This window comes from Falco rusticolus, chromosome 8, assembly GCF_015220075.1.
Source record: "Falco rusticolus isolate bFalRus1 chromosome 8, bFalRus1.pri, whole genome shotgun sequence".
Classification (NCBI taxonomy): domain Eukaryota; kingdom Metazoa; phylum Chordata; class Aves; order Falconiformes; family Falconidae; genus Falco; species Falco rusticolus.
This window is the reverse complement of record NC_051194.1, coordinates 46257384-46282048: the sequence shown is the minus strand read 5'-3', so window position 1 is coordinate 46282048 and position 24665 is coordinate 46257384. Positions and strand designations below refer to the sequence as shown.

Here is a 24665-nt window from a genome sequence, read left to right as displayed (position 1 = left end):
CTTCTATGGTCTCTAAATCGTAAGTACCAGTTTCTTACATAAACTCTGGCCTTTTCCTTCTTCCAAAGGTCTGGCAAAGTCATTTTGTTTCAGGAAAGAAATGCATGATCTTTACCTGCTCTTGTAATTTCACGTCTAGTTTAGATTTAGTTGTTGTTTTCACCTATCGGATAAGGGCACACACCCCTCCCCTTAATGTAACTGCCCTTTATAACATCCTGCGCACCCAGCCATGTTTGTAAGAGTGCATAAAATCCCGTCTAGGTAGGTCTTGTCTACCTAAGAAAATGTCACCACTTTGCCAGAGTTAGATTGTTATAAACACAAACTTCTAGAGATTGTAAATATTTGTTTTGACGTGTCTGTTGATTTATTGCAGTCCACCTCATATTGCTGGAGAATAGTATTAAGCTACATAAATTTTTAAAAAGTGCATGTGTATACTTTGTAAACCAATACAAAGCCACTTAAAATTTTGCCATATACCATTTCTTAAAATATTTTACTTCAAGCAAAGCATGTTTTCTGCAATGACAACTTCAAAGGAACTTGTACCTGTTTGATGAAGAGTTGAAGATTAATTTTACTCTAGTGAAGTTAGATTCCTTCTGCAATGAGGCTTTCCCGAGCAAGTATGAGAGCAGGGCCGGATTTAGCTAGCTGCTAATCACCATCAATGCTCTTTCAGTAAACATAATTTAGTCAAAGAAACTTTGAGTGGTGCACAGACCTTCTGTGCATCACGATCCAGCAATTATCTCTCTGTTTCCCTTCTAAGTCAAAATTGCATTTCTTTCTGAGGCCCAAAGTTACTCCTCAGAAGGCACCATCGTACCTAGAGCTTTACGGTAGCTTAGTCTAAGCAGGGAAGTTTTTTCCTCAATATTTTCTCAGTTTTACTCCTCAAGTGCTCAGAAATCCATGATATTAGTGTTTACGGATTATTTGAATGCTGCCATAAGCCTCCACCCTGAAAGATACTGACAGTTCATCTGTCTACCAGCAGCCATTTAGCCCCTTGTCTGCAGTTACCGCTGCTGCTGCCATTGGAGCTGAAGACCCGTAAGAGCAAGAGACCTTGGTATAAGACCTATACTTTAGATACATTGAATATACATTAAAAAACACTTGCAAGTGAAGTGTTTCTGAAGCATGTTGGTATGCAGTTTTATATTCCACAAAAAACTTGATTGTTTTTCAAAGAGCATGCTTGGAACTTTGAGGTTCTGTTCTGGAGTTTTTTGATTGTTTTTTTCTTTCAGAACTTCAGTGGGCAATGAAGTTATGTCAATATTCTGATTGCTGAATTTTGCTGCGATGAACTGTTGAACAGGCTGCTATATGCTCATAGCAGCAGTATTTATGACAATCTAATGAAAAAACACCCTCATAACATTGTGTGTATTTGCATACAGGCCAAATTAAATTCAATTACATTTATTGAAGGTGTTTTGACTTTCTGTAAGAGTTAGCTGTACTCCAGTCTCTTTTAAGAAAAAAGTTAATAGTTCACTTCTCAGTCTCCTGTTTTGCTGCAAATTAAGGGAAAATCCTCTTGCTTGGTTTTAGTCTGACGTGGAGAGGCTTGCAGATGTTCAACAAGCTACCTATATATCACCCCTGGATGTGCCCAGTAGAACTTCACTGCACCTCTGGGTAAGGTACACTGTACCCTGAAAAGATTCAGAGTAGAAATGTCACCTTTTACAACACAGCTTGTACAAGCTGAAATTAAAATGAACCGGTGCAAAGTATAATATTCATAAGCAAATATTTTGAAATTATTATTTCATCATAATCAAAGTGCAACAGCTCTGTTCCTGAACGGGAGTTATTTTTTTGTACTGCAATCTGTATTAAGGGTTTATCCAAAAATAACACAGGAAATACTGCGTACAGTTATTAGAGCAAGGCATTTCTGGCAGATTTCCATGGCATGCTCAGAGTCTGTGAACTGGCCTACATTTGTCTTTCATTTAAAAATGTGGAAAAGATTCTTGGTAAGTGCTGGCTACAAAAGCTCAAAGCTCTACCTACTGAGCAGAGGGCTGAAGAGTCACAAGCTAGTTAAACAAAGGATATTTATAAATTTGCAAGTAAAAGTGTCCTGTGTTAGTGATGTCTTGCTTATACAAGACAATGGATAATAAATTATTAACCGAATGAGGTAATTCCATTTCCTACTGTTTCCTGCTGTCTGTAACAAGTAATTCGAAACCTGGGAATTTCTAATTTCTCAGGAACAAAATGCCATCTAGTGGTAACTGCTGAATATTTTGAGGAAATACTTTTTATATTGACATAAAGTTTTCATATATTTCTTCCTGATAGTCTACATTTTACAGCACATTAAGCTCTTGAGAGAACGAGATAGAGAGGCTGCGGAGAAGTACAGCATCCCCAAGCCTGCGCCTGGGGAACTCCCTCCCTTCCTCTGCTGCCAGTCTTGGTGGTGGAGCTTTCCCCTGCTAAGGGTTCAATAAACTTCCATACATAGTTGGCAGGCTGCGCCTTGGTGTTACTTGATAATAAAATACAAAAATGTTGATTTGATCCAGTGCTGTATGGAAAGAGCTGAAAGCCACCTCTGCTTCACTGACTGTTCATCTCTCCCTCTTCTGGTGGGGGGCTTTTCCCTCTGGGTCATCATTCTCCAAGTTGCTCAGGGGAAGCCAGTCCCTCTGCTCTTCTAATGAGCTACCAGGGAATGGTATAAGCCTCTTCACAGCATAATTTGCCTACTTGACTCCTTAGAGAAAAAAAATATCAAAACTAAAATTTGGCCTTTAGAATAGGCTCCTGAAAAAGTAACTGCCATGACCTGTGTTCTGGAGTTGAATAATAGACTTTGCTTGTACAGCAAGAACAAATAATACAACGCCCATAATTTTATTTGAATCTATTCATCAGCGTAAACTGGGGATAGGAGTCAGCAGTAACACCCTGCATGTGATTTGGGCCTACTGGTGGAGATACTCCGGCTTTATAAACAGAGCTGACGGAGGAGAGCTCTGCAGCCTCTCATCTTTCAACAGTTTTGCACTTCATTGTGCTGGGCGTGGTGTTGGTGGTGTTTACAGGTCTGCTTTTTCTGTGCACTATTTGCATTTCTCCATCTACCAGTCTGTTACCCTGTTCCATTGCAAGATGCCCGCAGCAGCACTCACCACAGCTGTAATTAGACTGAAGCTGTAATTAGACTGAGGGTCTCTGAGACGTATCCTGCAGGCTGGTGCAGAAATCTAATTTGTCCTGCTGACATTATTATAGAAATCGGTGAAGACGGTTTGATGGGCTGTGAAGGAGTTTGCGGATGGATAAAGAAATCCTTCATTTTGATTCTTGTTCTGTATGCTACTTGGAGTAAACTGCAGCAGACCAAGAGTCTGATTAACAAGGGCACTCACAGCACAGCTCACCAAGAGGGTAATTTGAGAGTTGGTGCTGCTGCAGGCTCGCTGCCCCTGCTGTGATGCCAGCACTGGCACTTGTGCACTCATCTGGCCCTCTGGGATGCTGCTGCTTATCTCCCTAGGCCACGGCATCAGGCAACGGCCAGTGCAGCTGCAAAGAAAGAGGAGAAAGCAGAAACAGGACTAGAGCAGCACGGGTTTAGGTGGGAGTGAATTGTCGTGGAAGCACGTTTAGGTAAGCAGAAGGGGAGGAGTTTGGGGAGCGTTGGCAAATGCAGTCTAAAAAATCTTCAAATCTGTCTTGTTTGTCCTAGCTAAAAATACACGAGGAAAACCCTAGATCTGGGACAACTGCTTAAAGCCAGAATAGTGGCTTCTCTGAGTAACAGCTGCGGTCTTGCAGGTGGTGTGGCTGCATCTGCCCTTCACTCTCAAGTTTTCAGAGCAGCAGGATGCTTTGTAGAGGATACAGTTCTCCACAGGCAGAAAGAAGGTGTTCTGTTGTGCGCACAGGAAATAAAGGAAATCTTCAGAGCAAATGGCCATGCAATCTAATCTTGAAATAAAGGGGAAAGAATAGTGAAAACAATCTAATTAGTAATAATCCATCTGAACTTTGCATCCACGTTTTCTGAAACTATCAAGCTAAATACAAATGTAAGTGAATGGGTATATAGTGCCTACAGAATGTTTTTCATTCCTTCAAAGAACTGGACAGAGCACAGGCAATGTTACTTCTAATGTTTGGGTTGGTTTTTTTTTTTTAATCTGTGTATGGGTAATGATTATATGCTATAGAGGAAATTAATTTTAATGTTGTATAACATGATAATCTGGATGCTTTTGATTTTGACACTCTCAGAGAATAAACCAACTGCATTTCTTTGTCCCATGTTCCCTTAAAGCACATTCTTAAAAATATGTCCATCTGGGAGCAGAAAGGAGAGCAGTTTTCCCTTGGTGGACCAAAGAAGCTGTTTTCTAAGAACAAGCAGCAAATTGTCAGCTGAAACTTTGCTGCAACCCACAGTGAAATGGTGAGGGCCTGGCTCCCCCTGCTCCTGCATACTGTAAGGTGTTTGCCCAAGAGCTTTGCTTAGTTGCATCTTTTCAACACATATTTCCTTGACTTACTGGAGTTTAAGAAAAAAAAAAAAAAAAGGCAAAAAAAAAAAAAGCAGCTCTTTGGAAACTGCTTCCCTTATCGGTGACTTGCTGCTGCAGATAAACTGAATTCTGAAGTCATTGTATTTGCACAGGCTGAAAGCATTGGTATCATATCTCTACTGCATGTAGAAAACCACGAGGAACTGAATTTTGGAAGGATTAAACCAGGAATTAGTTTAATATATATCTATTTGATTGGGGTTTACAATTGAACTTGTGAGGCTGAATTCCAGACCTGAGGTTGGTGCGGTGATGTGCAAGTCAGATTGCAAGATCAGCTGTGTGATCTCTGCTTTTGTTTAAAATAAAGCTGCTGCGTGCACAGCTGGAAAGTCACCCAGTCTTAGTAATTGTCTCTGGCATTGCCAATTTAGGACCTGGATATCTGCTAATTTAGTTTTGCTCTGTTGAGGGGCTTTCCACGTGTCTTGGTTAACAATAAGCAAAATGTGCAGAACCAGGGGATGTAATTGTTTTATTAATAAAGAAAGTTTTATTAATAAAGAAAATAGTTTTTTCTCCTTTCCCCCCCTCCCCTCCTCCCTCAAAAAAACCAGTGACATCAGGTACAGAAAAGAGAATTTTCTCTCTGTGGGACACTTAATAAATTATGCTTTTTGGCACAGATAAAAGGCTCAGAAGGAATCAGGTAATTTTGTCCTTTGATAAGGAATCTTACTGTTGTAAACTTACAGTTCACTAAAATTATTGTGAGGCTGGCAGATCAATTAATGAATAGTGAAAATCTCAAATCCTAATTAAATCTCACTGTCACTTCCAGGATTGGTTTATCTGCTCTCCAGAAATACTTGGTTTGAATAGCTTGGTTAACAGGAAAAGCTATTGATCTCTTCAATAACACTTTAGAATCATTAAGAAGAAAAACTTTAATCTTCTTCAGCTTTCGAAATTGCTTTGGTTAATGTCATCTGTCTGTGACCCTAAAGAGCTAATGCTGGTCTTGAAAGATATTTCCAGTGTTATTCTGTGCTGCTTTTTGCACCCTGCTGCTGTTACCTGCATACTTGCAGAGTTAGCTGTTGTGAAGGAGAAAGGTACCACTAGTGCATGTGCTTCCTTGCTTGATTTGGAGGCGTTCGTATTCCCCTTCAAAAGTCTTCCTGGTGGAAGAAAACACACCTCTCTTAGAGATTTATTGAACTACAAGTTAGTTAGCTAATGCTTCGGCTACGTCAACACTTTGAGACTTGGACTTAAAAGCATCTTCAGGTCATTAAAGTTAATTCTACAAAGGTACTTAATAACTGGATTGCATATGTCTGTACAGCAGGAAATTCTCAGAACATTTCCAAAGTTCACTTCTTATTCATACAGTCCATTTTCTAAACTATCACATGAAATGCAGCTTCAAATCTGCTGCAATTTGCCTTACTAGGGCCCATAGTTCCTATGGGCACCCTTGTTCATGTAAAGCACGTTACTGAGCTTTAAAATACCCTTACGCATTTAATGTGCTCTAAAACTTAGACATTCTTTCAAAGAACCCTAGGTATCCTACAGGATGCAACTCTGAGAAGTAAGTTGCATGGGATAAGTAATACCCTCATTAAAAACGTAATTTTTGACTGGCTTCAGTAACACATACATTGGCTTCTCTAAGAATGTAGAAATCGCTGTGAGGGCTCTGGTACTAGAAAGTACTAGAAAGTCAAATAATTGCACTAGGAGCATGCAGGTTCTATATAGCACTTCAGAACTGCAGGTTTGGGTTGCTTATGAGAAGGTTTAATTTCTTTATCTTCAAAGCCATCCAGTGGATCTGGAAGTGGATTCAGTAGATCTAAAGGCTCAAATGATTGCATGAAAACCATTGCCAGTTCTGTGGCATAGCTTATGGCTTCAGGTAGGAGCTCATCTTCTCGGGGTTAAAGACATTTTGAAAGTCAGGGCTAGAAGTATCTTGCAGATATTTTTACTTTTTTTTTTGTTTTGATGGCTAGCTTGTTCTTATTTTTTAGTGTTTATAGATGAAATTTTACTCAGTTTATTTCTAAGACTATTTTGCCAATGGCTTGCCTTCTGCTTTTTAACTTGCAATTATCAATTTTTTTCAAATACATACAAGCACTACTTCAACTAATGCCTTGATATGTATTTCTAAGCATGGTATAAAAAGGAAATATTATGAAAGTTAAATAGAAGCTATAAGCTGCATTTTACAGCCAGTATAAACACACTTGGGTGTTTTATAGCCATTCATATTATCTCCTTTGACACTTGAGGCTTGTCCCTAGGAGACAGAAAGCAGAAACTTCCTGGAATTTCTGTAATTAGCCTGTTCATTTCACTTAATAAAACAAGCAATCAAAACCATACTGCGTTTCATACACAGGGCTCTTAAAAATGTAACTTAGAGTACATAGCTTTTACATCTGCGCAGAAGTGCAAGTAAGTTTGAAATGTCCTAGTATTTTAATAATATTATTAATAACTGATTTGCATTAGAAGTCTATGCTGATGAGATATGCTAGTAAGTATGCACACAAGCAATAAGAAAGCTCATAAAAAGGTGGGTGTTAAGGTATATTCAGACCAGCTGCAAATAAAACCACCTTTTTGCAGTTATAGTTTAGTCACTTGCCTGTTTTGATACTGCTCACTCTAAACATCACCTGGAACTTGTTGCAAGAGGAAAGCTCCAAGTGTCAATGTAAACCCCAACAGGCTGAGGAGCCACAATTCACAGCGAGTGTGAGGGTGACCAGCACCTTCTTCGTGTGCTTGCACCCTCAGGAAGCTCACACCCTAACGGAAGGTAAGTCTCAGTTTGGCCAAACCTAACAATCTATATGACAGTGATTATAAAAGAAATTTGGGTAGCTGTGGGGTTTCCCTTTCCACATAGCACACTTCATTTTCTAATCCTTTCCCAGCCTCCGTCCTCAGACATGCGGGAGACAGGAAGGCCAGTCCTTCCTCCGTACAGCTGTAATGTTGCAAGTCCCTGTAAGTTTGTGTTTGAAAGTATTAGAGTTTGTCAATGTTTATTAAATTAATAATAAGGTAAAGGTGAAAGCTTGGAAGAAAATAGGAATGAGGTGGTTCTTGTCATGAAAGGCAGGGCAGGATACCTGTCAGGGAACCTAAGCCACCTAATTCAGAGGAAAAGAAGGTCTACTTCAGCAGTACCTAGCCCAGCATTTTCCATTCTCCAGCCTGCTTAGGTCAGCAGTGTCAGAGCAGAGATGTTTATGAGGGGGGCAAAGGTGGATGTTCTTGGAAAATGCTGCTGGTTTTATCTGTTGAATGGGGAAAGCTGGCTATGAAGAGCAATTTAGGTGGAGGTTTTCTTTTTAATGGAAATTACATCAAAGATTAAGATCATACGATTTTGCCAAGATACATAGATAGCATCTACTACATCCTACCCATAGTACCTGTTCATGTAATTCTCATCACATTTATGCGCGTCTCAGAAATCCAATTAAGGGGGAATCATAATGTAAAAAAAGTCCTTAAGAAGTATTTTAGAAAGGACTTTGCTCTGCAAACGTAGGCGATTGAGGGCTTTTTTCCTTTGATGCAGTTCCATTTAAAAATGGCATAATCTCGTAACATCAGTCTAAGCACAGCAAACTGTTTAGACATTAAGCATATAGCTTGAGCTTAGTTTTAAAATTAAGATTGTGCTCCTGTGTTGCTTCCTCGTAGACCTTGTGGCGTTCACTTCTAGAGGACCCAGAAAAAAAATCTAGCTTTTAAGGTTGTCACCTATGTCTGTTAAACACTTTTCATGACCCAGAGAGCCAAAGCAGGCATGTTAAGCCCATTTTTCATTTCACTGATGTACATCACCTACTGTGTACCTAATTGCTCCAAGTGGTTATGGGATATAGTGCAATTCCTATTAATCAGGGTAGGATGCCAAATGTGAGTGTCTAATGTGGTAGCTGTGATTTAAAACAGAAGCTATGGTGGATATGTTACACATATCTCACTTTCTTTGGCAATGATTATAAAATTCAACACACAAGTTCCTCCTAGTAACTGTTACTTTGCCACTCTGTACCCTGTCGATAGAAGGGAAAAAAAATTAATTACACCAAAGCCTACAGACTAGCATAGATCCCAGTAAAACACTGATCATGTCTGGTTTGCAAAGGTTGCTCCTAGCAGCTGTACTTGGTGCAGGGATTCTGTCTCCCTCTATGTTTGTACAGTTTTGGGTAATATTGTGTTTAAATGACATTGCCATTAATAATGAAGATCAACAGCATCCAAAAGATAAGCTCAAATGCCAGTTCTCTCATCAAAGGGAGAAAGATTATCCAAAAGACTGGTAATGTGCAATGACAATTCTGGGCTTGGTGACAGGCTTGATGTCATTTTCAAATAACTGTCATCTATATAAACATTAATTTTAACTAGCAAGCTTTGGTAGCCAGTCTTCAGACTTTTTATTGATGACTTTTAAATTAGCTAGAATAATTGAATTTATCTTACTGAACAAGTGGTAAAAATCCGCCTTGCCGTTTTCCAAGGAGTTTTGTTGCAAATACTGTGAACTCTGAACCTGCCCAGTAAAGCAGCCCTTGGCCGCCTCCCCACCTGACCCACAAACTCCCAGCAGTTACACATTAGAAGCTAAATTAAATTCTGCACGTGACAAGGCTTCCATGGTGCTGTTTTCCTGCTGTCAAGGGGATCTGTCGCAGGAAGACACTAACTGTCATAAGATGCTACCCCTATTCATCAGTAACATCTCACTGCGTCTTCAACTTTACTGTTTCCCATTAGTACAGGACAGCCTTAATTTATGGGGTTTTTTTCTTCACACAACATTTTATTTACTAGCTGGGAAGCTTTCTTTACAGTTGTGTATAAATCTTTAAAAATGTCAGTGATTAATTTTAAAATCTCATTTATCACTATATGATTAGTGAATTAGTTTAGGTTTGAAGAATAAATGTCAGGTAATTAGAAGCAATTTTGTACCAGACCCTCAGACAAGGTGGAAAGGCCACTGTGGAAAACAGGCCACTGAGGAAAATGAGCCACTGCTGCTGCGGTGCTCAGCACCCAGAGTGAGGGGGCAAAAGGAAAGGCCCAAAATAAAAAAATCTCAACCACTGGAAACCAAACCAAATCCCAGTAATGAAATTTTACATGAAGAATGAAGCAGCAGTAACTGACTACAGTATTTAAAGAGCCTTGAGGCTTGGGAGACAAGGCAAGAAACCTACTGAGGGACAATGTGCAGGCCAGAAAATAGCATGTTATGTGTATATTTCTTTTCTGGAGACTTCATTCTTGAGGTACACTGTAAATACACCCCCAAATATTCCTACCAGGTGGCAAGTATAATGGTGCTTTTCCTGTAGAATGTAGTGCTAGCAAACCAATTTTGAAAAGGGCTTTTCAAGGGCTTAAGATCCAGAGGAACAAGACACCAAGCTCATCCTCGCTGACATTTAAATCAAGGTCTTGCAAAACAATGTCCTCTTTTGTGCTCTCTCCTGCAAAAGAGCCAATGTGTGAGCTGGGGTTTCTCTGAATGAACAGCTGCTCTGGCTGAAGAGGGCCAGGCTGGGGCTTTGCTTGGTAAGCTTCAGCTCTCTTCTAATGAAATTCCCAGAGTTGCAGTTAAATCATTGTTATTGCTGGTGCACTGAGATGTTCTGGCTTGATAAGGCATTATGTAGTTTTAAGATAATGTTGTTGTTAAACAGAAATTTCCATGAGGATTTCAGGTCCATTCAATAAGCAGGGTGTGGGGGAAGGGACCTTTGCCTAGTGAACTTCAGGCTAATTTGTTTTCTGATTTGCACCTTTGATTTCTTCCTGCTGTGTTAAGGCTATCAGCCTTTGTAAAAGCCAGAGTCACCATCAGGTAAAATACTACGTAACGTGTACGGCCACTCTCCTTGCTACCCCCAGCACCTTTCTTGTGCCAGCACCCGGGAGGGCTGGTAGAGAGCTCTGGGTGTGAGCCTACTAGCGAGGCCATTCCAAAAGCTGCTGCTGTTCTCTGCAGGCTGCTGGAGCCGAGGCCAAAACAACCTCCCAAACCAAGCAAATCATCTAATCAGAAATAATGATTGAGCAAAATTTGTTTTGAAAACTCAGGTCAGCTGCAGAACTCTTCCTGGCACAGTAAAATATGACTCTAGTAACTAGCTGCAAAATGACGAACATGCTTCCCTAGGTTTTAGCCATAACTGCATTAATAGCAAAGGCACTCTTAGACAATTGGAGTGACTAAACTAATTACTCAGACTGATCTTAACAATTCTAGTATTGATAATGCCTATTATGAAAAACAGCATTAGTCTCTCTAGACAGAAAAACATTTCTAATGTAAATATGCAATTCAGTAGATAGCAATAAAGGTTTTGGAGCAGTGGAAAAGTAAAAGCTGCTGTTTAATTGAAGGAAGTTGGAGTGAAAGCTTGGAATTTAATTCCAGGAAATGTAGGAGGCAAAAAACCCCATCTGTATGAAGATCCAACTTATTACCAAAAAGCAAAGCAAAACACACTGTGCACACAAAGGTCAAATCATGTAGGCAGAATGGCAAATATTTTTTGTGTTGCTTTTTTCAAAACCCTTTTTCATCTGTTTTCAACTCTTTTAGCTGTGCAATTAAAATATTGTTTCTCAGTAGCCAGCCGCTCAATAGACTTTTGCACTTTATACATGCAAAATGAAAATGTTTTGTGAAATCAGGCCCATCATGCTAGCATTCATTTGGGAAGGAACAAAATGAAGGAAACGATCACTCTGGGATAAAATGTTTATTTTTTTCAACTTTGCACACTAAGCAAATATATCAACATAAAACCCCATGTTTTGAAATATTTGACAGTCATAACAAAACCCCATGTTTTTCCTGTTGTATTAAGTAAGATTTAAAGATATTAAAAACTCTCTCACACAATCTCTCCCTTTTGTTCTCTACAAAAACATTAGGCTGAATTCAGAGTATGAAAACCCATGTGCCGCCAACTATATAAACCACCCATTTTTCAGACAGACCTTTATGTTTTAGCTGCCTTGTTAAAAGAAAACATATTTTATGTACTCTGTGACCCTGAGTCGCATTCCCACAACTGGAACCATTAATTGCAGTGGCTGTAGATGCAGCCTCCACACATGCCCTTGCTCTTTCAGACTGTCCTATGGCAAAAACCTTGACGCTTGCCTCCCAGAGCACACCCGCTGTGGGAGCCACCACAGGACCCCAGGCAAGGGCGGGACAGGCTGTATGATGTTCATCAAAGCACCTGCACAATCTGCCTGCCCTGGCTGACATCTCTGAAGCCTCTGCTGAAGTTTGTGGATTTGCGCAGCTGCAATGGATTAAATTTGAGTAAATAATTTGTGTGAAATGTGCTCAGGCTGGATTTGAATTCTCAGCACACACAGCTTGCAACTGAGAGACGAAGTAATACTTGAAAGTAAGAAACTACTGTTTCACTAAATGAGAAAGGTCTGGTTGTCTTGCGCATCCTGGGGAAGGTCTGCCGTGCACTAGTTAGCGTCCGTTTTAAATATCTGGTTTCAGGTTAAAAATGCAAACTATAAAGGCACGATGCTGACTTTTCAATTAAATGCTTTTTGATCTAAATGTACAGTCCTGGACAGCAAAAATGCCGGCAGCCGGGCTGGCTGACATTTCTCGCACCAGAACATCTTGAGAATTCCACAGTTTTGCTCTCTTCACGCTCGCTGGCGTTTTAGCGGAAATTTTCATCTTGCTTTAAAAACGCCGATGTTTCTCACAAGACCGTTGGTTCTTCCCGCGCAGCAGGTAGGCACAGCCCCGCCGAGGCTGAGGAGGCGCAGGCCGGCCCTGCTGGGCCCTCCCCAGGCACAGCCCGCTCGGCGCCGGGGCAGCCCGGTACCCTGGGGCCGCTTTCCCCGCAGGGTCTCCTCAGCGGAGGGCAGTCGTGCGGGACGGCCCCGGCGGGTGACCGAGGGACGAACCGTGTGAGGGAGGGGACCAGGGCCGCGGCCGAGGGGGCGCCGCCGGCCGCCCCGCCTGAGGGGACGGCGCTTCCCTTTGTGCCCCGGCGGGCGGCGGGCCGGCCGCGTTGCCATGGGAACCGTCCCGGCGGCTGCGGCGGGAGGAAGGCGGGTCGTGTGGCGGCGCAAGATGGCTCCCCGAGGCGGCGGGCCGCAGCGTGAGCGCGGGCGGAGGGGGCGGGAGGGGGGAGCTCCCCGCCGCTGCCGCGCGTCCCCGTCCGCCGTCCTCTGTTCCCCCCCCCCCCCCCCGCGCCCTGCCCTCCCCTCCCCTCCGCCCCGGGCCGCGGCCGCCCCGCTCCGCCCCGCGGCAGCAAGTGGCAGCGGCCGCCGGTGCCGCGGGGCGCCCTGACAGCCCCGCGCCCAACTTGTGTTGCAGGCGCGCCCCGCCGCTGATGCGAGAGCTGCCGCGCCAATGCCAGCCCCGCGCCGCCCGGCCAGCCCCCGCCGCCCCCCGGGCCCGCCCCGCCGCCGCCGCGATGGCTCTGACCTTGTTCGGTGAGTAACCGCCGCCTCAGCCCGGCGGGCGCGGGGCTGCCGGCCCCCATTGTCTGCGCACGGCAGCGCCTGGGCGTGGGCGCCGGCCCGGAGGGCTGCCGCAGGCCGGGGCCCGCCGCCCCGCGCCCCGGGCGGCTGAGGAGCGCAGGGTGCCCCGCGGGCAGCCCCCGGTGCCGGGCGCGGAGCGGAGCCGGCTGCCGGCCGGCCGCGGCGGGCGGGGGCCGACAAAAGTTGCGGCGCCTCAGCCAGCCCCGCGGTCGCCCGAGGAGCTGCGCGGCCAAGGCGCGGGCGGGCGGACGGGGACCCCGCGCCCCTGGGTGCGCCGGGTGCCGGCTGCGGTGGCCGCGACCGTCTGTCGCGTTCCCGCGGCGGTGTTTAACGGCACGGGCTGGTGGAAGGACGGCTTGGGAGGTCGGGAGCGGGCTGTGCCCGGCCTGAGACAGCGCGGGGAGCCGGTGTGTGGAAACTCGAGTTTTAACTGTTGAACATGCGGGGCCTCTTAAGCGAGGGTAAAGCTTGCTTATGCGTAATATGCTTAATTTTACAGTGGGGGGCGAGGAGGGGGGGAAGCAACAGACTGCTTCTAGTAAAGGTAGGTAAATGCAACAACTCGAAAGAAAGCAGAAATTAGCATGGCTAACATCGGTACAGAATAAACAGGATAGCCGGGGTATTCCTTCTGGTAAGAGGCTTGTGCACCAGAAGTGGTTTCTAGCGAATAGGTTTAAGTGATGATTTGGAGTCTATTCATAGTGTTCAGACTGTGGATTTTACTTCCCATGTAAACAAATTGCTCTCTTTCATTCACCTCGTGATTCTTGGGCTGGTACAATTTATTAAAAGAATAAACATGGTTTTACAGCTTTTCTTAAAATTTGACACCTGCTATATTATTATGGCATATTAAGCCCCATCTAAAAACGAGTTTAGCACGTGTTGCAAGATAGTTCTCCGTCGATAACATCTATGCGGTATTTGATTTAGCTACGGTGCTGTCCCTTGAATTTTTATTTCCTGACTGAGTTTTTCAGGATGCGAAAGGTAGTAAATTGTAATTCACATTGCAGTAAACTGTCTCAGTCATTATAGGCCTGATCTTGTTATTGAGTTCATGTAAGCCCCCAGACTTCTGGAGGAGTCGGTGCAGGTAGGGGGGCCCTGCACGTTGACGGTGGCAGGGCTGGCATCCAGTTCTTCACCTTAGACCTGCAAGTCAACATGGGGTGCTCAAATGGCAGATTGTCTTTGTGAAATAGCTTCCTGTGCATATTACATTGTATATCTTTGTAATTTCAGCTTGTTAGGAAAAGGCATAGGTGGTTACCCAGGCGCTCAAGGACCACTTAACCAAAAATCAAAGTTTTAAGCTATTAAAAATACACACTTTTCTCATGGTGAGTAGTTAATGTGTCATTACAATCTTTGGCTCCAAAAATTAAGAATGTTTTAATTTCAGCTTTTAAATAAAGTGGTACTCCAAAGTCAGGAACCTGGGGTTTTTTTAAGCTTATGTGATTCTTTTTTCATTCACATGTATTTTATCTACTTAATGACATTTTCTGTTAATATAAATCTGCATTACGAAGTAAATTGAATTAGGTGGTTTTGTGTGCAATCACACCTGTTGTTAGAGGAAATGACATTGATACATGTAAAAGATAATGAGCAGAGACGATAGAGTGGGGTACCCTGCTGTGCATAGGTTTTTAAACAGTATCTTGCCAAGGGTAAAACCTAAAGATTTTTTCCTTTTAAGAAAGCACAAAGTGACGATAAAACAATGCAACATATAAGGCTAATGTGTGTCAACAAATGAATGTGGTGCCTTTCATAAATATAAAATCTTTACAGTATGTCTTAAACTACGAACGCAAGAGTATAAGTGGGAGTTCTGTAAATGCAGAAAATGTGCAATATGTTTGCAGATAAGATTGTGATTAACGTACGGTTGAGTTAGCACAGCTTACTGTATTGCCATGTGTCCTCTGAGCTGAGGTAGCTTGCCGCACTTTGTCTCTTAGTATATAACAAAGACGGACTACAATATGCTTGCTTTGAACCTGAGGAGTGTTCAGGCTTTATCCTGAATTTTGGCTGCCTTTGGATAGTCGCATATTGAGTTACTGCACCAAAGCTGACCCATAGTAACTCATTAAAAATATAACTCACAAAAGAGCATTTTTAAATTTGTTTCAATGTAAGCCCCTACCAAAGCAACACCAGCAAATCTGGAGAAAGGCAGAATTAGTCTGTCTGAATTAATGTATCTGTTTTGAGGGATTAAGCAGCTATAATTGTACTAATTTAAATTTACACTTATCTTGTACCAGTAAAACTGTTCTGAGCAAACTGATCCTGAGGGAGGTGTTTGCTTTGCTTCTGCTCATTCACATAATTTCTAGGCTGAATATTGCATATTTTTTTTCCTAACCCATAATGGTATATCACAGTGAACCAAATTTCACACATTTTAGGGCTGCTTCTAATAGGATGTGCTACAAAGTGTATAAAACTTGAGATAAATTGCCATTTCAGCTTGAGGGGGGAAATCTGCCAAGTTTGCTGGGTCCTTTTCAATTAATGTGTGTATGGATGTGAGCACAGCAAGAGAGAGGAGAGGGATGGGAAGTGTCATAACATGCTTTCTCCATGCTCTTGATACTGTTTTATGGCTATTTTGGTGCATAGTCCAAAGATTGTACTGAAAGGTGGCGGAGTGACGTGGATTCTGGAATAAAATGGACTTGTAGTTATCAGGTAGTTGAGAGGTCAAGGATGCCTTATTTTTTCTACTTGGCAGAGTGGTTGGGTTTTTCCTGTTCCTGTTGGAGGTTGCGCTTTGCTGCTGTCCTCAGAGCAGTACCATGTAGCTGCTGGAGCACTACATGCAGTTTGCACCTTTGAGGTGGCACCTTGAGACTCTTTGGAAAGTTGGTTGGGAAAAAAAAACCAAACTTCTGGTGTATCAGCATCATTTTGATGCAAAAAAAAAGGCCGTTACCCTTGGACTATATGTATCTCCTGACTTCTTACTCATTTTCAGTTACATCTTATTGTTCAGATTATGATGCAACATCAAAGCACAAAGGAGGGAAATGTTAACACTCTTCACTTTCTCAGCCTTAGTTATTTCAAAATTTTTCTCTTCATCTTGTCATATGCTCCTAATCAGGACCTTCCAAAGTATCCTATGCTGACTGTTGGCTGTATGGAAGGTGACAGGGAGCTGCCCATATTCCCACAACACAGTTGTACATCTGATGAGTCTGTGTGTGGTGTGGGTTATGGGGAAGAGGAGGTGGTCAGCTCCACAGAGATGGAGAGGGGGAGCTGCCCCCGTTGGAAGCAATCAGAGATGGGAAAGCATGGAAGTTTTAGCTGTTACCGATCAACCATGTTGGCTACTTCAGGCAGAAGTGTTGCCCCAACAGGGTTCATAACAAAGTTACGGTGGCAGAAATGGCCTGTTGTGACCATAGGTGGTCACCCACATGTGACACAGATTTTTGTGGTACCAGTAGAAGCAGGGTTTCGGCAGTATGTTGAGTTTGTGTTCTAGTGGCCAAGCACTTCGATCTTGTACTAGGACTGCATCAGCAGAAGGCTGAAAGACAGTTAGTATTGAAAAAGTGATCCGAGAAGTGTGTATGTGGGGGGAAGCCGCCTGATCCTGTTGTTTGTTGCAAATAATAGATGTGATAAATTTTATATTGGTGAATTGCCTACCAAGAGTTGATGGGGATTTTGAAAGCGTCTTTGTTCACAAAACAGTGCCAACTTTCACACCCAGTGTGTGTAAATGTCTGGAACTTGAGCAGACATCCAATTCTAGTGCTGTTTTTTGTCCTATAGCAGATTCACATTCCCTTACAAAAGCTTATGGTGATTACAGATGTAGCCTCCTTTTTCTTTCTAACCATTTCTTCCTGCTTTCTGCAGCAGCTGGAATGGCATATTAACCACTGTCCTCTGCCATTTCAGCACAAAGTCCAGTGGCTTCATACCCAGCCTTTGTGGAACTGGGCTGACACCACTTGCCTTTTAGCAGGGAAGGAGCTGAAGGATACCCACAGGTTCTGCTCCGCTGAATCCCTGTGAGGCGTAGCAGCTTCAGAGAGACAGGAAGAGCAATCAGTAACGTTTCTATGGCTAGACTTCCTAGAACCCATCTGTTAATACCCTAAGCTGTGAGATCTTTCGGTGACATGGCTGAGGTGTGTGCTGTAATTCCACTTGGATGACTCAAGTATGGGAAAGATAACAAACAATGCAGAGGAAAAAGGAAGTGTTAAGTTATCCCATCGCTACTGCTGTTTGCTTGTGTCTTTGAATGTCCTGAGACATGTTTAAAGAAAGTCAGCTTTGTACTTTGAAAGAAAAATAGTTTTATGTTACATTTTAGTGCCTGTGAGTTGTCTTTAAGTTTTATGAATTCCCTTTCTGTTCATTTGTTTGCTTATCAACTCTCTGGTGTGAACAAAGGAAGACTTTTCAAAACGGCCAGGAGAGATCTTCATGGACATATTTGTCATTAGTTATTCATGCTCTTGCTTTCTTGCCTAGAGCCTGCCAATGGATAAGAACTCACCCTCCTGAATATTGGTTAAGAGATGAGAAGTGAAGCAATTCTCTTTTAATCTTTGAAGTGCTTGCACTCTGATGAGTGGGTACAGATGAATGGGATTAGAGACAGAGCTATAGTCAGCATGACAGATAGGGTTATTTAAGGAGATGATGAACAAGGGCAGTTTTAAAAGAAATTTATAGGGAAAATATCAGATGGAAAGAAACAAGCAATACACTGCTACAGGCAGGAAGGGTAGGGACAAAGAAACCAATTATACTTCCATTTCAGGTGTCCATATATTGAAAGTGCATGCAAATATTAATTTGCCCACTTAACAGAATTCATTTCCACAGCTGTGAGCTCTGGTGTCATACTGTACAGAAGTAATTTTCTATGAATCTATTTACTACTATCGGTATGAAGCAAACCTTTTGAAGTAAGTTCTTCCATACTTGAAATGCTAATTAACAAATTACTATTTTAAGTCCTATGCATCTGTGATTACTGTGCTCCATGCAAACTGTACTTACTGTCTCATGGCTGCTTTGAAAGGTAGGATATGCTAATGTTGGTACAAGCACATATTTTCTAATGTGACAGCCTTAGAAAGAAATTAAATTAATTAATTGTTCTCTAAATAAATGTTTTGCTTGCTTAGGGAAGGCTTTTAAATTTTTGAGTGCTTGGTTAGCTTAGTCACAGGTATATAGAAAGTAAATGTTCCTTTAAAAATGGCTTTCAACAGGTAATGCCCGTGGATTCTCTGCAAGATAGGAAATACTTAGAAATTATTCAGCTTATTTCTTGTGTGATGTGCAGAGCCTCCTAAGAAGACAAAGTAAGCAGATCACCTACAATTCAAGTTGTTCTGTGTGTCTTTATATGTGGCCCTGAACTATGCTTAAAACTTGTGGCTAGCTGTGACAGTAAAAGTTTACTGGCAGAGCCCTTGTAACCCTGTAAGAGTCAGTCTGTGCCAGAAGGGTGTTCTTTGAATCTATTCCTTAACTGAAGTAGGTAATGGAAGTGTTCATGGAATTGGAGCATTTATAGTAGGGCTTTTGTTGCTACAGGGAACATAAATGTGGAGTGCTGTAGGAATGGTACCCACCACTGATGCTTCTAGGCCAAAAAAAAAAAAAAAGGCGTAAAGAATTTAATTGCTCATCTTACGCTCTTGAAGCTATTTTAATAGTGAATACATACCCCACATTGCACTGCCTATGCTAGATCTTTTTCAACAGTAAAGCAGTGAATTCAGAGTGATCTTTTCCAACCCAGTTGCAGTAGGTATTCTTGAAGTGCTTAGCCCTTCCTTAAAATACTTGGGTTTCATTCAGTACTGAGTGATACAGGCTAATTTTCAAGGAGATTTAAGCATTCAACATCTACCCACAATAGGAACTTCAAATAGTCTAATTACACAAAATAATTTAGGGACATTAGTACAATGTTTGAGGGTTTTTTTAGCAAGATGTAAAAATGAAGGTGATTTCTTAAAAATGGAAGCCATGTGAGACAGAAACTAGATCTTCCGTCTTCCATTCATGTGTCTGGGAGGCAAAGTGTCCAGGTGCTGAGAATCATAAGATTATTTTCTTCCAGGTGCTATGCTAACCTTACCTAATTTATAGAAGCTAATGAAGCAAATAAAGAGAGCAACTGTGAAAAGGTTTTGCTGGCAGTCCAATCTCAAGAAAAAGAAAGAAAAAAAAAAAAACAAACAGAAGGAAAACCTGTATAGGATCTGGGAAAAGAAGATGCATCTATTAACTAGTCAATTGCTATTAACTGATCACAACACCAGGGAAGTGATTTGAAAACTTAGAAATGAGGATGAAATAACTTCAGCCATGGCTTCTCAACTTAGCATTTAGAAGTCTGCTTCATGCAGTGGCTGGCACGAAATTGTGTTTTCTATTAATTTTGAATATTGTATAAGAGTCTTAAGAAATCTGAGGTTTGACGATTGTTGCTGAAGATGGAAAGGCCAGGTCCAATTGTTTGTACAAGTAATGAATTAAGATAAGGTTTTGGAATTTTCGCCAAGAAGTTCCTCTCGCGAGATCATCAGCTCAGGCACACCATTGAAAAAATGCATCCCTTTCCTCCTTGGCATCGAGTGACCCACTATGAAGTGGAGTCAGTCTGCGTAGTACAGGATCTCATCCAATGGAATGTGAAGTGAAATACACTCTGGATATGAGGATCCAGGAACAGTTCTCAAGCTTTGGTGCTGCATGTTTCACATCAGCTAAGGACTGATGTTTCAGGCCTAAATCTGGGTTTTCTTCTATTTGTTTTTGACTCATCTGATCCTTTCTGCCTTGTTGGGTTTGGGGACTTTATTCTGTTACTAACTCTCTCCAAGAGTTCTTAACTGTTTTTTTTAGATGTACTAGAAGATTTCCATATGATAGAAAGCATGTCTTAGTGTCAAGAATGTGTTTATATACAGTGGCAGCACTGTAGTTATGAGTTAGATACTACTTTAATCAGTAAACTCAAGGCATAAACCTAGTACAAGCCTTTTGGAAGACTGTGTTATTTTTGCCAAATGAAAGCACGTTAATCGGGATGCTTCAAGAGTGCAGGCAGGCATAGGTGACTTCTCTTGCAGTGTAACAGTCAGCCAGCAATGCATTGTTAGACAAGGCTTCTGCGTTTTCTGAAACTGGGTCTTAGGAGCTGCATCTCAGGCTATTTAGCTGCTCCACCTTGTGGACAGAGATCGTTCGGTTCTGCAGCAACGTGTCTTCAGACAGAATGGAATAAAACAGAGCCAGGACCTGCCTCAGGGGCTCTTTTGTAGTTATTAACAGAAAATGAGATGCTTCCTGCTTCCTTGTAAAAACATAAAGTGTCCTAGTTGTCATTTCAGTGGGGTGGATTGTATCTGCCTTGTATGTCTTCATAAATGATGGCAGAAAATAAAAAACCCTCTATATTTTGCTTTTTTTTGATTCTGTCTTGAAACAAGGAAAAGTGTAATTTAAAATCACTGAGATATTTGGTCTTCTGAAGCATTTAACAATACAGCTAGGACTTCATAATTTCATGGCATCTGGGCCTCAAGCACCCTCGCTAGCCAGACCCAAGAAGATGCTGAGAAGAGTTCCTGCAGTTCTTCACGGGTTTAGCTGTATGGTGGGTTAGTGGGTCAATGTCCTGGTTCTAGTCAGGGGGAAGGGCATTGATCACACCCAGCTGGGAAGCCAGCAGTATCTACTGCGTGTGCAACAGCCCTGTGAATGTGAGAGAGCTGATTGGCATATGACATTTCCAGCACTCAAAATATTCATCTTCTGTCTGAACGAAAAACGTGATGTTCCTGAAGTGATTTCAGTTACTGGAAAATGTGTTCATAAAATCCTGTTTATTCTTGTGGGAGTCTGATTTCCATGGTATATTTTGATACATTTGTCCCCAGATATTTTTTTTTTTTGTGACTTTGTTAGCAGTTCTGTGATAAGCATCATAGAGAAACTGTCAGGGGTGGTTGGCTTTTGGTTAAAAATTTTGTTTATTGCTGATAGAATGTGGTCTGTTTTTTCACATGACTAAATCTTAGTCTCCTGGAAGAATGTATTAGGAAAACTGTATCCCCAGGTTGCGGACCACTGTTGTAGTTACAAGCTGGACCTTGCTGCACTTTTGGTCTTGGTCATCTCTGTGAAGAAGCCCAGTCACATCCATTTTTGGTGCAGATGACAGGATCTGACACTGTTGAATACATCACGTGGTTGGGGCTGGATGTTCCTGATGCTGATGGGAAGTGGTAGTTCCCTCTCTGCTGCACTCCTCCTCTCCATCTCCTTCCTGCTTCCTTTGTTGCAAGAGCAGCTGCTTATAGGTAGCCTTGCCATTTAAGAAGCTGAAATAAAAACATTGTTTCTGACCTTGATCAGAAACTGAATGTCCTGGAACAGCTTGCTTGTGGGAAATTCCTACTCCAGAAGTAAAGGTAAAACAATATTTCCTAAATACTGGAATTTTGTTGCCCACTGCATGGTGGTCTGCTACCATGGCTAGCAGAGCCACAACTGCAACCATTTAAATTATATAGCAAGCATGATAGAGCAGCATGTAGTAAAGCCTTTGAGTACTGCTGCAGCAGTAGAGAAGAAGGTATGGAATTATTCCTCATGCAGAATAAATGGGGGACTGTGAAAAATGGAGTAATAGTACAGTTCTGAAAAGCAAACCCAGTGCTTTAGTGTAGTACCTTGCTGCCACATTGGCCGGGTACAAGTCAGTCTCCTCAATACTGAATTAGTATCTGATACATATACAATCCAGAGCAGACTATAAAAGTTGCTGATAATTATTTGGTAGGGCGAGTCTTCCATACTTTTTTATTTGCACTTTATGGTTTCCATATGAATCTGGACACAATGCTTCAGTGCAGTCTTGGATCATTTTTCATTAAAACACAAAACAACAAAAAACCCAAACCAACAGAAACACACACGCCACCCCCCAAAAAAAAAAACCAAACCAAAACCAATAACAAACCCCAGAAAAACCCCAAACAGGATATAGTTCTTTCTCACCTCTGCCTTACTGGCTAAACATGCACACACAGGTGTATCGTCCAATAAAGAAAGCATGATTTTGACACAGCAGTTAATTGTACTGATTTCCTTTTCAGGTTTTTTCAAACAGTATATTTATAAGTGGGACTTGACAGTGTTGAAAAAATCTTCACTGGTTTAATAGAAGCAGAGAAGTATTTAAAAATAAAATAGTGATCCTTCTGGTGAGAAAACGTTCAGAAACTTTGGCATATTATTTCAATATCAGAGTTTACATGGTAAAGGTATTACGTCAGGTACTTTTTTATTGAGTTTGTACATAACAAAGTAAATATTTGCAAGTATGTGAAGGAAAATTACCATCCTAAAAACAGAAGAGGAGGTAACATCACAGAGTGTTTCCAACGGTGAGTTCATATGCGTATGGCTGTGCTATTTGCTTTATTGTGGTTTTGGGGGAGCTTCTGGCTGCACTGCATATCTGCCCATTCCACATCATGTCAAAGCAAGCTGTGGTCACAGCATCCCTGTCTGCCCCTCCTCAATGGCAGACCGGCAGGTTCATCAGTAACTGAGTGGAGCATCTCTTACTCCTTAGCTTTTATTGAAAGTGCACTGTGTTAAGAAGATATCCTTGACTCCCAGATGCACCTCCAACCATATCAGACCAAAGCAAGATGATAATTTTGTCCTAACTAGCTCTTCTGCAGGTTCAGAGTTTGCAGGAGGTGAAATGTAGCCCCTGTGTCACTGCTGTCCTGAAGCATGGTGAGCCCTGGGGTGGGACAGATTATGCTGTGCTCCTGGGATGGTAACTCGCAGGGATGCCTCCAAAAAGCCTCTGAGATGAGTGAGTCTAAGGGAGAGCTCACACTGGCTAACTCAGCTGCTAAGCTTGTTGGCATTTTTTTCCACTTAGTAGAAAGGTCTGTGAGAAGCAGGAAGAGCTTTTTTCTGCTTCTTAAATGCTTTGTTGATGGGGTAGCTCTTCTGTTAGTCATGACTCTTAAATATAAAAACTCTGCCTTTTTTGGAAGGCATCTTTCTTCTCCCGTTGCTGTGCAAGAGCAGCCATGGAAGACACAGACAGGGCTTGCTGTGTCTCAAAGCTGTATTAGCATTTGCCCTTATTTCTGTACGTAAATCCTTTGTATTTCTCAATTGTCTCAGACAATTGCTAGCAGCATTCTGGGAGTGTCTGTATTTGTTTTCCCATGCTGCCAATTGCCATGATAGGGTTCTTTTTATAAAGCCAAAGTGGAGCTAAAGACACCAAAAGAGCTGTTACCTAGAGAGGCAATGCTGGCTGGGGGTTTATTGAGTTAGGGAGACTTGGGAATAGAGATACTGATCTTTGAGCTGTAGGGTGATCTCATCTACCTGGACTTCCGCTTCTTTCACCAGCAACTGTTCCTATTTTCTGTTGAGGCATCTTGTTCTTTAGGACAAAGTCTGTTTTTCACTTGTGGACAGTCCCATGGGATCTCAGTTTCAGTAAGGATGCATCAATATTCCAGAAATGCAGCTGATAATTGTTGAAAACCTGCTGTTTAACATGGTGCCACGATAAAGTGAGAGGTAATAAACCCACATTTCCATTATTTGCAGAGCTATTTTTCTTTCTTCTAATTAGTGGAAAAAAGGAGGAAGAACTTCAAAACAGAGACAAGAAAACCATCTGAATTAATTTTCTTGAGGGGGAAAGAAACGTATGGAGTTGCCCAGAAAAGGACTTGGAGGTTATCTCTGAGCATTGATCATATTGAGCTTTCCAGACAGCTCTCCTGTTCCCTCTGGGCGGCGATAAACCTTTGAGCTCAGCTCTCCTTTCAGCAGCCTGTTCCCAGCTCCACTGCTCTGCTTTCATCCACCCAAACGCAGAGGAAACAGGACAAACTGGGGGCCCATGCAGAAAACCTGTGCTTGCAGAGCTGCTAAACCACATTCAAGATGATTGTTTGGCTGCTGTTCCAGCCCCACTTTGCACTGGGTGGTGCAAAAGAGGACCCAGAGCACAACTTCTCCACGGACTGGACCTCACACCTGCTCGTTCTCCTTTTCCTTGTTCCTGCCTAGTGCAGCAGGTGAACTTGCTGAGGGGGAAGAGAGTTATGAAAAAGATGGATTTAATGCTGTAAACTGGGTGAGGCTGATTGGTAAATACCTTTTGCTGTAGTTATCTGACTGCACTTGTAATATTGAGCCATGGAATTGCCAAAAAGGAATGTGAAGTTTTCCGCTTTTCTACCTGGAACATCCTACCTTGGGCCATTGGAGGCCTCTTGGATGTTTTGTAGGAGAACAGGAAGAGGTAAGGAATGACACTTGCAGCTTTCAGACTGGGGAAAAGCTCGCAGCAACTGCAAAATTACTTTTGGTGTAAAATCTTAATTCCAATTCAAGAAAAGGCATCCCACCATGTTGTGTTCATTTCCCTTTCCCTGACACTGCCAATAATGTTTTTAGGAGTTTCCTTCGTGACACTGTACAACGATCATGGCT

General features: G+C 42.2%; 1 protein-coding gene across 3 annotated transcripts in view; it reads left to right on the top strand.

Moving 5' to 3' along the window:
- The first annotated feature begins 12269 nt into the window (after positions 1-12269).
- The window catches only part of CHN1 (chimerin 1), a 103031-nt gene continuing 90635 nt past the window's right edge, over positions 12270-24665 (top strand). The window contains exon 1 of one of the 3 annotated variants that reach the window (XM_037397167.1): positions 12270-12724. In XM_037397167.1, the coding sequence (XP_037253064.1) occupies positions 12640-12724 (85 nt within the window). In that variant the 5' untranslated portion in view covers positions 12270-12639. Of the gene's footprint in view, positions 12725-12850; positions 13062-24665 lie in introns of those variants that run through there. The other 2 variants (XM_037397168.1, XM_037397166.1) reach the window with 2 other exon arrangements.